The 18,262-nt window shown below is 43.0% G+C and overlaps 1 protein-coding gene across 3 annotated transcripts in view; it reads right to left on the bottom strand.

The window, feature by feature from the left end:
- Window positions 1–18,262, bottom strand: part of LAPTM4B (lysosomal protein transmembrane 4 beta) — a 164,259-nt gene that overhangs the window by 19,496 nt on the left and 126,501 nt on the right. For 2 of the 3 annotated variants that reach the window (XM_029591766.1, XM_029591767.1), the window contains one exon: window positions 2,872–2,967. The exons of the other annotated variant lie outside the window; for it this stretch is intronic. In XM_029591766.1, the coding sequence (XP_029447626.1) occupies window positions 2,872–2,967 (96 nt within the window). The remainder of the gene's footprint in view (window positions 1–2,871; window positions 2,968–18,262) is intronic. 3 annotated transcript variants of the gene reach the window in all.

Raw genomic sequence — 18,262 nt, 5'->3', positions numbered from 1 at the left:
GGCCACTATTTTCCCTCAATCCGCCCCTGATGGAGGCCCTGTTGTGAGGGAGATCATCCCTGTAGTCAACCTCCTGGAAGAGAAGTTACCGGGTTTCCAGCAGAAGCAGAGAATGGCACCAGAGGTGTTGGTGCTTGTGGACTGCTTATAGCTGCAGGATGAGCTGAAACCCCTCACCCTACTGGATTCTTACATGCTGGTCATCCTGTATAATCAATTGGAACCCCACCCCCCAAAAAAACAAACAAACTCAAAACATAAAAAAGTAATGACATTTAAAAAACTTCTTCCCTACCTCTCTCTAGATGCCTTGGGATATTGGTGCCAGTGTTGCTGCTGCTGTTGCTGGCCTGCTCCTCCTGCCTTGCTTTTTTTTTTATTTGTTCATTACCTTGCTGTGTTGATGGCTTACTCTGCACTCTTTGGTTTTAATGCCACTTTTCTTGCTGTCTTACTCCTTACTCTGTGCCTTGTGGTTATGACACCACTGTGCTTTTTCTGTGCCTTGAGGTGTTCATGCCACTATCTCTACTGCTTTGCTCCTCTCACAGTGCCATAGGGTGTATGCGCCACTGTCTGTGCTGCTTTGCCCTTCTCACAGTGCCTTGGGGTGTATGTGCTACTGTTTGTACTGCTTTGCCCCTCTCACAGTGCCATAGGGTGTATGTGCTACTGTTTGTACTGCTTTGCCCCTCTCACAGTGCCATAGGGTGTATGTGCTACTGTTTGTATTGCTTTGCCCCTCTCACAATGCCATAGGGTGTATGTGCTACTGTTTGTACTGCTTTGCCCCTCTCACAGTGCCATAGGGTGTATGTGCTACTGTTTGTACTGCTTTGCTCCTCTCACAGTGCCATAGGGTGTATGTGCTACTGTTTGTACTGCTTTGCTCCTCTCACAGTGCCATAGGGTGTATGTGCTACTGTTTGTACTGCTTTGCTCCTCTCACAGTGCCATAGGGTGTATGTGCTACTGTTTGTACTGCTTTGCTCCTCTCACAGTGCCATAGGGTGTATGTGCTACTGTTTGTACTGCTTTGCCCCTCTCACAGTGCCATAGGGTGTATGTGCTACTGTTTGTACTGCTTTGCTCCTCTCACAGTGCCATAGGGTGTATGTGCTACTGTTTGTACTGCTTTGCCCCTCTCACAGTGCCATAGGGTGTGTATGCGCCACTGTCTGTGCTGCTTCGCCCTTCTCACAGTGCCTTGGGGTGTTTGTGCCACTGTTGTGTTGGTGCTCTTTGTCCTTCTTATGGTGCCTTGGGCTGTTCTTGCCATTCTCTGTGCTGCTTTGCCCCTTTCATGGTCCCTTGGGATGCTGTTGCCTTTGCTGCTGAGGCCTCTCTCCATAAAACTTGGATGGAAAACCCCAGTATTAGAATAAAAAAATAGGATGCATTACTTCCTCCATAGACTTTAAAGGAAACCAAATAGACAACATATTTTGGGAAAGGAAATGAACAAAGCAACACGAAATGGCAAATTAAATGACACAAAAAATGAACCAAATCATACTGAACTCTTTTCTCTCAGTTTGAGTGAACATTTTAATATCTTCATACCACCAGTACAAAATGTTTTCTCTGAATCAAAAGTAAAATCAGTACGGCATACAAAACTAGTAGGCAGGCATGCAACATCAAGCAGGAGAGAATTCATTATTTTGAGGATAATTCAGCCTCCAGTTACTCCCCTCAGTTTCTGGCACATTGATTTTTTTCTGGCAGTGTGTTATGTTTTGCACTCTTGTTCCTTGGAGACAGAGATATAATCAAACTCCTTTCACTTATAATCTCTGGCTGGACTGGAGAGAAGTTCCAAAGATAAAGAGCTGTTTTTCTCCCACGTAGCCATTTAAAAAAAAAAAAAAAGATCTCCATTTCTAATACTATATTTCATAATTCTACAAAAATGCACTGATTTGCAGAATTAAAGTACTGAGGTTGCAAATGACCCATTTTGGTTTTATTCACGTAGTTGTGGCCTACCCTGCATCTTTGAAACGCAGCACTAGATTCTTTTAGAACAGAGTAGCAATTTTTTTGTCTTATACAGAACACTAACTTTTTTTTAGCCTTTTGTTTATTTTATTAAGTACTTTCACATAATAGCATAACATAGTAACACAGTAATGATGGCAGAAAAAGACCAAATGGAACATGCAGTCTGCCCAGCAAGCTCCTTATAGTAGTAACTGCTGAACTCTGCTAGTTACCCCCAAGCCTTATGTTAAGGGTAGTAATATTAAAAATCAAAACCAAGCAACTGTCAGAGAAGCATAAATCAATGTATAGAAGAGGATCACAGTGCTTGCTTGGCCATTTATAAACCGTAATGGCCAATGGATAAATCTGACACAGCTGTGTCTTATGTTTACTCAGCGGCACTGTGTGTTTGGCAAGGCTACCGCTGGTGACGAAGGCAACGTGCCATGTGCACTTAGGAGACAGCAAAGGAAGCCAACTCCGCGCTTTCTGTAGCACACACATCTTCTGCTGGTGAGGGATGCAACTGCTTAACCAACCACTCCTTTCTATTACAAATACACGCAACATTCGGGTTCAGCTGCCAATGTACTTCTTTTGAAGATTGGCTGCCAGGGGTGGAAGGGGAGGGAGAGTACTGGTTCCAGGGGGAGAGTAACGGGCTGCCAGTACATATAGCTGTTTCTTTTTTTAGTAAGATGCTCAGTGCTACTATAGCCAGCTATTTTCTATCTGGCCAGGTTAACTTAGGAAATCACTCATCCACAATGAAGCTGACAAGGCTGTAGCTGAAAATTTGCCTAAACTTAGCCAGGTACATCACCACTATTTAAAGCTTATCCATGTGTTAATATTATTGGAAAGAAAGATACAAACCATGCTTACCGTAGTATCATTGGTGGTTATATAGACCAAGACATCAGAGGAGTTTCTGCTGGTAATGTATCTGTAGCAGTTCCAGACACAGCTAATCAGGTAAGCCTAAAATAAGAGAGAAAAAACAACTGTGGTTTTATTATGGCACTTTTTTTTTTTAAACTGTACTCAATTTTTCTACAATTGGAATTTTTGAATATGAGCCTTGATAAACAAGTCAGGAAAAAATGATCTCCAGCAGGACTACTGATTGCAAGAACAGACAGAAAGTAGTTAGAGATTTTGTATTCCTGCAAAGTTAAACTAAACTCAAGAGAGCAAATGTTGTAAAACTTACCAGACCACACAGCTGGTGTGCTTTATATTTGGAATTCAACCTTGGGGCCTCATTTACTAAGCATTTTTCCCCACAGGCACAGAATGGGAGACAAGCCTTAGTAAATCAGGTCCTTAGATTGCTTGTTAATCTGCTGAACGTTAGAAGGCCCAGTCACGTGCGCTGGATGTCTGCGTACATGATTCTCTGATGTCAAACTCCAAGGCAGGTTTTCATTATTATGAGTACATAAAAGTTTGAATAAAGTATGCCCTTTATACCTCAAACATTTAAAAATCCTCTTTAACTAGAAAAATCCAATAGCCTTAAACAAAAAGAAACGTGGCACAAGAGTAATCATTGCTGTAGTTGTAATATATATGTGCATATGTAACCAAAATAGCATTCACCAATTCCTTACATTTTCAATATAATAATAACAGTATTTTTGAATGAAATAATAGGGCCATCATACAGGCTGCACATATTCATTTGTACCAAAAGGTATTGGATAGATATTGGTGCAGGATTATAATCATTGTTCCACATGGTTCATTTTTTGATCAATATCTACACAGAGAGCCCCATAAGGTCAACTTTCAAAACAGCGTCAGCTGCACATGTGCGCGCATTCATCGGGCTGCATTCAGGGACATGGCTATTTTATAACTTGAGCGCAGATATGTGCGCGCATGTTATAAAATAGCCTGACTGCGCGCACATGTTCGCCAAATTTAAAGATGGTGCATGCAAATGTGCGGAAATGTTGCTTTTACCTTGTAAATTAGGGGATTTTAAAAGGGGTGCATGCTGACACCATTTCCAGTTTTACCAGTTCATCGAGAGGTCTTCCAAATCCCCCCAGTTATCCCCAACCCTTAATACCCCGCCAATCTGCTCATTTATATTTTATAACTTACACAGCATCCAGAGCAGAAGTAAAGTTTTGTGGCGGGGGCAGCAGCGCACGCTGGAGTGTGTAAGTACAATATTTACATGCACATCTCCGCTTCACACCCCAAAACATCCATGCCCCTCCCAGATCCTCAGCATTTATGTGCATATTTATTTATATACCCACATTTGATCTCAACCAAGAGGTACTGTAGGTATTTCTCTATCCCCAGAGGGCTTACAATCTAAGTTTTTGTACGTGAGGCAATGGAAGGTAAAGTGACTTGCCCAAGGTCACAAGGAACAACAGCTGGACTCAAACCCTGGTCTCCTGGTTCATAGCCTGCTGCTCTAACCACTTGGCTATGAACTGACTTTGAAGGTTGTAGGGTGACTCCTGTTAGGGAGCACAAGATTGAAAAGAATCCTCTCTTGTCTATTTATACAAAAGTTTGGATTTGGCTGAGCCATCGTGTCACTGCAGAAAGGCACTGAGAAGTTAGAAACAGCTGTGGAAACCTCTTCTTCCACATCACAAATTATCATTTTAAAGTTTAAAACCATGAAAAAGCAAACCCCAGCTATTTTTCCATGCAGTGGCCACCCTCACAATCAGGCAACTACTAAATTCCTATATTGTCTAACCCTCTCTGCATTTTAAATCTTTGTCTTGTACATGCAGCTTAATAAATGAGAAGAGGTACAACATTTCTATCACAGTTGTTGTGGATCATTAAATGTAAAAATTCTTTGCTGGCTCAGTGGTAGTGTTTCACATGTGCTTTGCAGAAGACCTGGATTTGATTCCTGACAAACAGATTTTGCTTTTTGGTCCAGTCAGAGCAGGAATGCTGCAGAGGTACTGTTGACAGCCACTGCACACACCCAGAGATTTTAATTTAATTTACAGATTTATATTCTGCATTTTTCAGGCACCAGCCTGAACAAAGCAGATCATAAAATTTCCAAAAGTAACTATGGTATTACCCCATCCCCCCACGAGACATAAAATCTACCCATCTAAGGCAACCAAATGTTAGCTATGTCCAATTTAACAAATAAAAACTCTTGAACTCCACAGAGTTTCACAGAATTCCAGCCCGGTAGAAACTCATGACCCTATCTCCTCAAAGTCAATAAAGCTAAATTTAGACTTTCATGTACTCCTCTATTTTCTTAATCTTCAAAGGAAGTCAATTCCAAAGCCTGGGAGAGGGGAGGTGGGCTACACCTGAAAAAGGGAGGAGGAATAGCCTAGTGGTTAGAGCAATGGACTATGAACCAGGAGACCAGGGTTTGAATCCTGCTGTCGCTCCTTGTGACCTTGGGCAAGTCACTTTACCCTCCATTGCCTCAGGTATAAAAACTTAGATTGTAAGCCCTCTGGGGACAGAGAAATACCTGCATGTACCTGAATGTAAACCAGTGTGATATCTCAATTGAGATCAAATGTCAGTGTATAAAAAAAAAAAGCATGTGTTTTCATAGTGTGCATGTTTCACAGAAGGTTCCTGCAATCTTTTATCTGTGATGGATCGTAGTGATCTCGCAGGCTGATATCAGTCTAGCTTATTAGTCAAATAATCAGGCCCCATTTTATACAGTGCTGTAAATGTCAAGGCCAAGATCTTAACTTGAACCCAGAATAACATAAACAGCCAGTGTAGAGAAAGTAACATAGAAGTGGCTTTCTCCTATCTTCTATGGCCTGTAATTAACCAAGTGGCCATATTCTAAACAATCTGGCACTTTCCCAGTAGCCAATCTCAGAATGCATGCATACCAGATTTGAAAGGGTGCCACAGTCTGTGGCCCCTGGGCAAAGACTGCCATAGTTGGGGGTGGAGGGAGGGGGGGGTCATGGAAGAGAGGGTTAAAAATGGGGGGAAAATCCCAGGTGCTTGTAAATGTATCCATCGGAACCAGCCCCCTCAGTAGGGGGCTGGTTCCGATGGAGCTAGAAGTCCAAAGTAGTAGGAAAAAACTGCCAGACCTAACGGGAAATCTCAAAGAAAGTAAAATTGGACAAAAAGAAAGCTTCCATATTTGGAAAACCATAAATTTCAGCTAGGCATGCTGCCAAGGATTAACTGGATCCAACAACTTGGTCTCATTAGAAGTTTTTACATAGCCTCATCTGTTGGTTATAAACCACTTAATGAAAATGTTTCACTTCTCTGCTCGGGAATGAAAACAAAGAAAGGTTTACACAAAACTGTTCCATCCCACTTAAGCATGCATGTAAATGAACAGATGTGTCTTATTTAAGACAGACGAAGCACATTTTTCAAGGTTCCTCCCTATTCTGGAGACTACATATTCAAAGGACATTGACAAGTTGGACGCAATTCAAAGGAGGGCCAACAAAACAGTGCATTGCTTGTATTATAAGCCATACACAGAGAGAGACTGAAGGAACTGCAAATGAAGTGTGGAAAAAAAGAAGGTAAAGGGGAGATATGATACAATCATTCAGATATCTAGAAGGCTTCAATATGGTACCAGAAGGCAACATATCCCATAGAAAGCAAAGCTCAAGATCAAGGGAGAGTAACTAAAAATTGAATTTGAGAAAATATTTTTTCACTAAGAGGATGGCAGATATCCAGCGGGTGTGGTAGGACTCAAACACGTCTGGGACAGGCACAAAGGAACCTTAGAGCAAGAAGAGAGAAAGAGAACACCACAGATTGAGTAAAACCTGAGACAGTACAGTAACCAGGCAGAACTGGGCAGATTAGGTGGATCAAGTAGTCTTTTTCTGCCAATATTCTTCTACATTTCTATTTTAATACAGTTATTAGGAATAAAATATAAATTCTTACTTCAGCCCAGATAAGAGGAAAAATTCTTAGCAGAAACTCTCATTTGGAAAATTACTGCAGACTTGAACCTATGTTAGCATATGCAAATTATTTGTATACCGGGTCTTTAAACATATAGGAATAATTAACTCAGAATATATCTGTCCATTCTGTTTTGTTTTCTGATAAGGTGCCAAATTCCATGTGCTATGCCAATGTATAGTACTAACTCAGTTCCTGCAATCTTGAAATAATTAAATCTTTATATGCTTTTTCTTCATCTCTCTGGATTCATTTTATGATTCATAAGCACATCAAAATACATATCAGCTGCAGGATATCTAAAGGGTAACATAAAAATAATTGTGTAATCACCCTCTTTAACAAGGTGGGCGGATGGGGTCCCCACTTCCACACGCTGTTAAGCACCGACTCACTCGTACTGTTAGCTCAGACACGCAGATTCGGTAATGGGATCATGATACACCAGTAGGACCCTAAAGGTTTATCCTGTCCCCATCACAGAATCCTGTCCCCATCCAGAATCATCAGCCAGACATGGAAGTGTGAAACCAGCCCCTTGTTAATATGAAGGTTATAATATGGTTGTCTATACAGGGAGTGACTAAATGGGATAGAAGATGAAGTGTTCCAAAAAATCTTTCATTGTAAAACAACTGTTTTGTGAAATTTTTCAATTTTTGCATTTTCAAAATAGCTGTTCCTGCTGGCATGAGCATGAGAAAGTGGGAATATATGGGTTCCTGTGGAGGCTGGACAGCGCTCAGCATGCCTGATGTTATTTCCCAGCTGACCAATGAGAATCAGAGAGTGCTGGAAGTATAGAAGAAGACTGTGGCAGAGCAAGAGACTGGAAACGGGAGCCATCTTGAGGCATGGAAAGCAGTAGATAGAATAAAAGGAAGCACAGTAAAAATATGGGTCTAGGTCTCACCAACTGGGAGACCAAGAATTGACTTTCCATTAATGCTGGAGTTAACACTGGGCAGTCCAAGTGCCATGGATGTCACTGGGTACAAGATCCTAGGCCAGTGACCAGCCATTATGCTTACTGCTTAGAGTCTTTCTACATGTCAGAGTTTCAGTCCACCCTGATGCCACCAACAATATTCAATGGACTCGGCGAGCTATTTGTAGCCTTACCAGAAGTTCTTAGCGCTAGATCAGAGGTCACCTCCAGTGCTGTGATCAAAGCAGAGACTGGAGCAATGTCCTCCAGATCTTTCAAGCAGAGCAGTGAGCCCAGCTAACTATAAAGGACTAACAGAAGTAGCAATGGGACAAGTACCCCCAAAACCCTTGGTAGGCTGAATTGAAGAGAAGCCTGTGGCAAAGAAAAGGGTCCATGCTGAAGAGGAATTGAGAGCTGTAGGCAGAAAGGCCCGTGTGATACTGATGCCAGCTTCATGGGACAAGAGGAGGAAAAGCCTCCACAGGAACAAATCCACCGATTCCAGAGCCTGAGGGACCTCAGTTTTGGGGAAGAGGGTACAGTCAGACCATCAGTGCCTCTATGAGATGGTGTTGGGCCCCACCCACAAAGTCTGTCCTGACCTGAAGTTGAGAACAGCACATAAGCAAAGAGGGTAGAGACCTGGAAGGCCCAGAGTTTGACTGGAAGCAAACCCATTTCTATAACCATTAGCTGGGTGAGGGCTATTAAAAAGGATCCACAGATGGGACTACCCAAGTTGTAGACATAGTACTACTTTGTCATCCTGGCTATGGGACCTCTAATAAAAGATACCTCAATCTCTGTTATTTCTCCAGAATGGACTTTTGTCTAGCTCAGAGCCAAAGTTTAACATCTTCATTCAGTAATGCTGCTTCTTAGAGACAACTCATGCTGGAGTTGCCTTGACCTACTACTGTTCTGATTCCAGAGGACCTAGTTAAGAATTTCTGGATTTTGCTGGATTGTCTTGGAGGTAAGAAGCTGGCTCATTGGTCCAGAGTGCAATGCCTAGTTTATGAATTACGGAGATACCAGTACCCATATGTACCCCTCTCAGAGATGAGCAAAAGAGGATAATGGATAACAAATTAAATCCATTGCAAGATAAAGAAGGATATTACCTACAGATCCTTCCCCAAGAGCCATCCATTGGTACAATCTACTATTGATAAACAGTGTGCACAATAGGCAGAGATTTGAAACATCAGAAAAAAATGCAATGGTAATTACTAGGACGGATTGATGTCCACACAGTTATTCCATCATCAGAAACCTACCTGGAGGAACCACAGTCCACATCCTGGATCCAGCCTTGTATTCTCCCTAAATGTTTACTGCAGCTGCTACAATAAAATACAGAATTATTTTGTCCTTGCCTATTGCAAGTTAATCTGGTTATCCAAAAAGAGGATATTTCTTTGTGTTGTCTATTTTTTATATGTATATTTTTTCTCCTTCCTTTATATGCTGAAAAGCTATTAGTATCTGAGTAGAGCGTGTGTGTGTGTCTCAGTCTCTGTTACACTTTGGGACTTTGGAAATATGGGGAATAAGATCACCGAAAGTGACTGACTTGCTCAGTAAAGTGAGCAAGAAGGAAATTCTTTTAAAGAAAGAACTTTATAATTTAAGGACTTTTATTTTTCTAATTGGTCAATGAAAAAGAATAAAATAGTTAATTTGCTAACTGATCTGTACCTGGAAAAAAAAGCAAAATGATTTGTGTGTGTTTCTGGTAAAAAGTCAAAAAAAGAAAAAAATGCATAAAATATTTGAAAATGCTATAAAATTACAAAAATCTTTTCTAAGGCCTAAATTTTCAAAGGAGTTTTCTGCATAAATATGGCTTGTATGCATATTTATTTATTTTATTATTTGTAGTTTTTATATACAGACATTCCTGTAAAAATATACAAATCACATCGGTTCACAATGCAACACAAACGATCGCACAAGGGCGTTACATAGAACAGAGGAGGCAATTAATAGTAGAACGAGTCATAGTATAACATATCCTAACATAATAAATCAATACAAAGCCTAACTTAAAGCAAGGTCCTAACTCCTTGTTAGGAAAATCATATGTGTGCACACACGATTTTCCAAAAGGATGACATATGCATGTATAGTCACATGTGCAATTTTGCATGGATCTTGCTATTTTTTAAAGAACATATACCAAATGTCATAAAAAATGCATGAATACTTTTAATTTCAAACTTGCATTCTCATTTTCGACATGGTGTTTGGTGGCTGGCTTCTCCTGGTGAGTAGGCACTAAAGCAAGCTAGGAGGAGAGGCAGAGGGAATGTGGGGAGCAATCAGCCAAATCGTGGACTTTGCCCAGAAGTGTGTTTGCAGTTGCCATACCCATTGGAGGATGAAGCCCCCCATCTCAGGTGGTGACAGACCTACTGGGAGAGCCTCCCACTGGGCTGGTAGAACTAAAGCAGGCAGTGGAACAATGAAATCTCATGTAAAACAGCTTTTTAGGTCATGCTTTTTTAAGTTAAAAATGTCGAGACTTTTGCGCTCATATTTAACTGCAGACTCGTTTCGGACTATGCTCCAATCACTAGTGTTGGAGCATATTGATTACTGTGCCACACTACTTATGAGTCTTCCTGATAAGATATTTAAGGTGGTCCATTTAATTCAAAATGCAGCAGTTTGTATATCATTTAGGTTACCTCGCTGGGACCATATTAGTCTTGTTTTACAACAATTGCATTGGCTCCCAGTGGTGGGCAAAATACAGACTTCTGGTCTTGGTTCATAACTTTTTGTATGCAGAAGAATGTTGTGCCCTTAGGGCTAAGCTCACTTGGTATGTATCATGCGGGTTACTGTGTTCTTTGAATACCAATTTACGTGTGCTACCATGAGCTAGATATTTTAAGATTGATGGAACACGTGCTAGGGCTTTTTCATGGGCTGTGCCAGCCCTAAGGAATTCAATCCCGGGAGAGATTAGAAGTACAACTGATATCTGTATGTTTAGAAAGCAATTAAAAACGTTATTTTTTTAGGGAGGTGTTGTTACTTTAATACTTGTTTTTGATTTTGTTTTATATGTTATTGTTAATTCTTATATGTTATTTTATTGTGTAGTTTTAAAATATGTATTTTATGGATATTTTACGTGATCCGCACTAGACAGATGTATATTGGGAAGCAGCAGAATATTTAGACGTTTAAATAAATAATTAAAGAAAGAAAAAGAGTGGTAGTGCAACAAATTCTAGGGGAAGCTGCATCCAGGGGCTCGGTAACTGCCATGGAACATTCTTTGCAGGCTGCAGTTGGCAGAGTTGCATCCACCACAGCATCTCCCTCCAGATTGTAGTCATGGCCTGCAATTCCTTCTGCAGCATTCTATCAAGGCCCTGCACCTCTTGACATACCCTGCGTTTCTTCCTGCACTACTTCCTTCAGGCCCTTGATGCCTTGCCATAGGCCTGCAATCTGGTCTGCCACTCTCTCATTGAGTTGCAGCAAACAGCTCTCTACAAAAGTGCAAGGCACCTCATCTTCTGTACCAGAGAAGCTGCCCTCTTCAAATTGTCTACAGCATGCCGCAAGACTTCTGGCAAAGGTGGCTGAGTGTAGATGGCCCTGGGATCCTCTTCCTCCTCCTCCAACAAAGCTTGGCGGCACTTGGCATCAGTCTCACATCCTTTTTATGCTCCTCACTGTCAGCCCTGAACTCTGCTGACCCCTCCTCTTCATCCTCGCTGTCTGTCTAGGGGCTTTCTGGCAGCACTAGCCCTTTCAAGGCCACTGGTTTCAGATCCAACAGAATCTTGGCCAGTCTCTTCCCCTGCAAAAAATTAAACATGTATAAACTATCACAACACACTCTGTCTGGTCTTTTCTCTTTTCTGTCACCGTGCCTTCTTCCAAAGTCTATGGCCTGCTGCTACTCAACAAACTTCTAATCTAGAATTCCTTTGGTACTATTTTCATATCCACATGCATGGACAGAAAGAGAATGACAGTTTGGTGTGGATCTGGACTTCTGGTCCTGTCTGCTTTTAGCACCACTGAATATCTCTAAAAAGGTACATAGGTATATATATGTATATCATCACACATTCTAATCTTGACATGCAAGCACCTCATATGCCTCAGCTCAACTTGCTGGCCTTGAGAATGTGAGGTATTCAGTTATCCCACACCTCACACACCAGCCTCAGAAATGGGTGAATGAAATTTGGCTTGCATGCCCCTCAGCTCTCCTCCTGGCTTGTTTCTTCTTGACCTGGTGTCAGAGGTCTCACCACGTGTGACTTAGAGCATGCGTACTCCTGTTGTTGTGGAAAACCGTATTGAGTCGATGGCAGATTTTCTCCCAGGTCCTTTCTTTCTGGTAGGATCCCCCAGTTTCTGTGACTCCTTCCCACACAAAATGTGCTGGACCTTCATAACCTCCATCACTAGAAGTTCAACTTCCCGTGGCTGGAAGTTTGGCTTTCAAAACAAGGCTCCCCTTCTTCCAGAGATGGTACAGTTAGGAAGATAGGTTATTGTTGCGTCCATCGGTCGCAGATGGCTTCGACCCCTGTGCCTCACCTTTTTCTCTGCTCTCCCCGCTAGCCTTAGGAAGATGGCCTTCACCTTGTCTGCAAGCCGCTCTCTCCGGCATCCCCAGAACGGCTATGGCATTGCCTCACGCCATGTTTCTCCTAAGGGCCTCATAGGGTGCGCGCGCGCGCTACCCACATCTTTATCCCAGCTATGGCACGAACCTCAGGGGCGTCCCCTTCGAGTGATGTCACGCCATCTGGGTATTTAGCCTGCCCTTGTTTGCTAGCTCGTTGAGTTAGCAAGGACTGTTACATGGATTGGTCTCCTCTGGTCTACGCTACTCTGCCGCATCTGTGCTGCTGCTGCTGGAAGTCCTCTCTCTGCCCTTTGGGGTATTCTCTAACCTGGGTACCCGCTCCTCGGGTGCCCTTTGCTTTCTTTCAGGTGCCTTACTGGGATCAGGTACTCGCTCCTTGAGGGCCTGCTCTCCCTGCCTCGGTGCCTGTTACCATCTACTTCTGCCTGGAATCGCCAACCTTACAGCTACCATCTAGTGAGTAATCTAATTCTCATTCTGTCTCTTCTACAGCTTGCTGTGCTGGGAAACCTTCACTGGATCTTCCTATACCATCGTGGTGAGAGGGGTTCCCTCTGCTGAGGGTCCCTGGACTGCTACTTCTGGATCACCTCACTACTGCCACCTCTAGTGGTACACATCAGATGTACAATAAAAGACAATACTCTGTGTTTGTGCGACCTGAGTCTAGCCCAGTACTGTGGCTCCCCTCGGGGCTCCTCCCCATGGGCATGGTCATCTTCCACAGTACCCGAGAATCCACCCAAACACCTCAAAACCATAAGAGTTATGAAACTTGCCCTTATTTGTACGTAAAAGCCATATACACACACTATACTTGTGTCTGTGACTTGGCAGAACTCACATTTTGGGCACTTTGTAGAAGTAAGAGGTAAGTGATCACCTTCAGCTTGGATGTGTTGTGCCCAATACAGAAGGTCATTCAGGGGAGCTAAGTATAAATGCAGACTCAAATTACCTGGGGTTAAACAAAGGCAGTTGCAAGGGTAGATGAATGGAACTAGAGATTAGAGGACAGAGTGGCATGGCAAGCTAAATGCATGCCAGTGTGTGGGTGAGAGAGTAAGTGCAGTAGGCTGTCCAGAAAGGGGTTAGACTCTGGAAGGACACAGACTTTAGCATGCAAAAGAAAAATTCCACATACAGAATATAAATTAAATGTTATTTTTATTAATGATAGTTTTTATTGAATTTTAAATTATTTACCCTATTAAAAAAAAAAAAGATGGGAAGGATGGGACAAACTAGGGAGTAAACTATTTATAGAAAAGAAAAGAGCCCAGGAACCTTTGGAGGCAAGATCTTGACTGGCCTAGGAGTCTGTGGTGGTGACCTCATGTCCATCAGCTCAAGAGCCGACATGAAGCCCTCTTGAGTTTGGGTGAAGTGCTCACCCCGCAAAAACGGCACTCTTTTGGGTGAAGATACACACTCCGCAAAAATCCTTCCCCATTTACTGGACTATATGATACATAGCTGCTAGAGACCAGGCCTCTGGGCTAGGAGTGGATCCTTAATCAGGAGAAAGGCTCCAATGAGCCGTTTGCCTCCTCACCCAGCAATGGCTGGGAAGCCTCAGCACCTGTGTTCAGAGGTCCCAAGGCAGAACAGGAAGCAGGCCCTAACAGGGAGGGGAGAGGAAGCAGTACCTTAGTAGGCTCTAGCTTGGGGCTACCAGTTGGGGGTTATGGGGGGAGTAGCTGCTGTGTCGCTGCAGGGTCCGGTGGTGGTAGCAACAGCTTGTCTCTTGTAGGTGGCACTTCTGCTGCAGTGGCAAAAGGGACCGGGTGCTTTGTGCTGGCTAGCTTATAGGTTCCGTCAGAAGCTGCGATGGAAGTGCTGGGAGCAATTATCTACTGTAACTCTCTCCCGGCAAGAATTTGGTAATTGTCAGGGGGGATGAAAGGGATCTAAGCAGGCGGGAGCCCAGCTCACTGGCACACTATTATGCTGAACAAGTGGGCAAGGGCAGGGTCAGGGATGGGAAAAACTTTTAAAAAAGAGAATGGGTGAATGGGGGGTGGAGAGTGGCCCTGATCTGTGGATTTCATCCCTGAACCACTCTCCCGGCGCACGCACAGGCCACTCTCCTGTGCACACGATTCAGTAAGAAAAAATATTCAAATTAGGGCCCGCGGTAAAAAGAGGCGCTAGGGAAACTAGCGCGTCCCTAGCGCATCTTTTTTGACAGGAGCGGCAGCTGTCAGCGAGTTTGACAGCCAAAACTCAATTTTGCCGGCATTGGTTTTCAAATCCGCTGACAGTCACGAGTTCGGAAACTGGACGCCGGCAAAATTGAGCGTCCGGTTTTCAACCCACGGGCCGATTTTACTTTTTTTTTTTTTTAAATTATTTTTAACTTTTGGGACCTCCGACTTAATATCGCCATGATATTAAATCGGAGGGTATACAGAAAAGCAGTTTTTAGTGCTTTTCTGTGCACTTTCCCGGTGCCGGCAGAAATTAATGCCTACCTTTGGGTAGGCACTAATTTCTGAAAGTAAAATGTGCGGCTTGGCATTTTACTTACTGAATCGTGCGGGAATAACTAATAGGGCCATCAACATGCATTTGCATGTTGCAGGCGCTATTAGTTTCGGGGGAGGTTAGATGCGCATTTTCGACGCGCTATTACCCCTTACTGAATAAGCGCATCGAAAATGCACGTCCAAACGCGGGTTAACAGTGGCTCCGCCGGAGCGCACTGTACTGTATCGGCCTGTATGTTACTATGAATAGAGCTAAAAGTCCATACATTAGGAATGTGAAGATACAGTACATTGTTCAGAGACAGCTTAAAAACCATACGTTTTTTTCACATTAGACAAAAACAGACTGATGCAATAAAGTGCGAGTATAAAATGTGTCCCCAAACTGGGCACCCGTTCTTCTACCACATGCACATTCACCTTCCTTGGGTGTTCGATGTAATAGGCAAATGAGCTGCTGTGCTAAAAAGGACACGTTAGGGATAAATTATCTGTCCCTAGCAGGTCCATGGCATTGGGTGCTCAGGAGACGTGGTTGTTTGTGGTTTAGGAAAACGGACACTCAATTTTACGAGCGTCCGTTTTCCTAACCCATGCACAGCCACGGATTAGGAAAATGGACACTTGTAAATTGAGCGTCTGTTTTCCTAACCTGACTGCTAAGAAGACTATTTTTTATTTTTTATGTTGCTGCTTTCTGTGGTTCCTCTGACTTAATATTATGATGATATTAAATCGGAGGAACCACAGAAAAGTGGTGCTTCAAAACAACGCCAGCTCCGGGCTAGCATTAATTTTTGAGGGTTAAAATGTGTGCATCAGGTGCATGGGTTTTTTTTTTTTACACATCGGGGGTAATAGCTAATAGTCTCAACATGGCATTTATATGTGATGAGCACTATTAGCTAAGTGCTGGTTTATACGTGCATTTTGGACTCGCTGATACCCTTATTGCATCAGGGGTTAAATGCGCATCCAACCGAGAGTTAACTTGTGTGCTAGCCTGATTGCATGATATTACATTGGCCTGAAAGAGTCCTATGTTCATAAAGATTTTCCCACAGACACAGAATGGGAAAAGCCCATATGAAAATAGAGCCCTTGCTAAAATCAAAGTGAGTTTGAATTCCTAATCTTGGCATATGCAACTTGAAAAATACCAAGAGTCAGCATAACAATAGAAAGATGTTACTTAGATCACATCACTTATCAATAGTAATGATTACCAGCCTCTACATGCCACTTTAATTATTTATATAAGTGAAACTAGGGCTCTGATGTACTAAAAGGTTTCTCCTGTTCTAAGTTCATGGGAAAATGCTCAGTAAATCTAATCCCAATCTAAATCCTGCACCTCTGATTCTGTAACTGTTATCTTGCATTCACAGAAACTTCTCCATGTGTGTTAAAGCAGACAAAGCCCTAAGGAAATTACATGAAATATGTTTGCTCAAGTAACCACTTAAAATTAGGGGCACACATACTCACGGTAGGCATATTTTAATCATGTGCATAACTATGCACACCATTTAAAATTATAGTGTATAGGCGCCCGCACGCTCATTTTAAAGTTACCGGCCCTGAGCACAGCACACTCTGGTGAGCTGCAGTCTGGTCATTCAACATGGACCCTGGAAAATCTTTTTCCCCCAAGTATGTCCAGCGCCTTCGAGACCTTCCCACTTGGTGTATTGGAATGATCACAAGTGCACTTAGCATGTTTCAGTGCTGACTCCACCACTACTGAGTAATAGGAAAGTTTAACAATCCCAAGCCTTGGGGAGGTTTGAACCATGTATTTTACATCTAGTTTCTGGGCCCCTGGCAGACAAGACTTTCAGGCCTGCCACATCCTCATCTAAAGCTCCTGAAGGGTTTTTTTGTACCAGGATAGCCACATAATCTGCTGGAGGGTGGAGAAACTGAAGAAGCCTGAAGATATCTGTTCTTGGGTCCTTTTCTTTCTTAACACCGATAACACCTTTACCCGCTTATCCAAGAACTTGAGTAGCAGAGATCCTCCAGAGAAGAAGAATACTGAGGCAAATCAGGTAAGTGATCTGAATCTTCCTTCTCCCTTGACCATGGGGGAACACTAAGCCATGATCTTAAAGAGGATGAGGGCAAGTGAGGAGAATTCCACTGTTCTGAGTGGGAAATATCTGGTAAAAACCCAAAATGGACAGAATCTGCTTGATACCTTTCTGACTCATGAGGGTGCTCCCCTAGATGAAGAAAATCCACCACCTCTTATTGATGACTTACTCCAGACTTGGGAAACTCTCGAGGAGAGGCATGCACTAGTGGGTGGCCCCACTATGTGGGAAAATTTCCTGCAACTTGGACAGGAAAAGTTCTAATTTCTCTTTCTGGTCTCCAGGGCTTAAGGAGATATAGAAATTCTTCACTAGTGCTAACAGCTGGACTCCCATGGGCTGGAGAACTCCCTGTGATGGAGTGGAGGAAGACAAATTCCTTTCAGAAACCCAGATTGGTTCATCATTACTAAAAGCAGTCTGAAAAGCTATGGAGAAATGCTGTGCTATGGCAGCTGTATCTGTTATGGCAATGGGTGGTTTTGATACATTCTCTGCTGGTTGCATCAATACTTCTTGATTAATGGCACCCTGGTCTATGGTCAGCAATGGCTGTACTTCTTGCTGCACCTTAGTTTCAGTGACAGGACTCCTTGGTTTGTGCACTAAAGCACTCTGCTACAATGAGGCTGATGGCATCTTGGCATACTGTGCTGAGTGGGACAACTGTGCCTTAAAAGTGCAAGCTCCATGCTGGGAACATGGATGGTGCCCTGGCTGACCCCAGACTAAACAAAGACTCAGTGCTACTGGAATCTTCTGTGTCATGAAGGATGAAGAGATCGGTGTTCAAGATGGGTCTGCTCTGGCAGTGTCCTACACTGATGACTCAGACTTCTTTATTGGCTCCAAGGGAGATGGCCCCTTGGATTGCATGCACACTCTTCTCAGCCTCAGACTTCCATACTACACTCAGTCCTTGACCAGAGGTGGATCAAGGAACCAGGAACCAAGCTTCCCATGCTTCTGGAATCAAGATGGGGAGGATTCCTACTTCATCTTCCTGTGTCAAGAGCTTGATGATGCTTCAATATTGAATGATTAGCAGCTCTATCCAGCCTTGCACCAAGGATTTGGGCTTTTATCCGTCAAACCCTTCCTTAGGGCTTCCATCTTCCAGGTGTAGTGCTCCTGCACCTTAGGAGACATTCAACTACAGTTGTAGCAGTTGGAAGAGTCATGGCCCAAGCCCAGACAGTGA

The sequence above is a fragment of the Rhinatrema bivittatum genome, chromosome 2 (assembly GCF_901001135.1).
Source record: "Rhinatrema bivittatum chromosome 2, aRhiBiv1.1, whole genome shotgun sequence".
Classification (NCBI taxonomy): domain Eukaryota; kingdom Metazoa; phylum Chordata; class Amphibia; order Gymnophiona; family Rhinatrematidae; genus Rhinatrema; species Rhinatrema bivittatum.
Note: the sequence above shows the minus strand (reverse complement) of the source record. Positions and strands in the feature narration are given on the sequence as shown.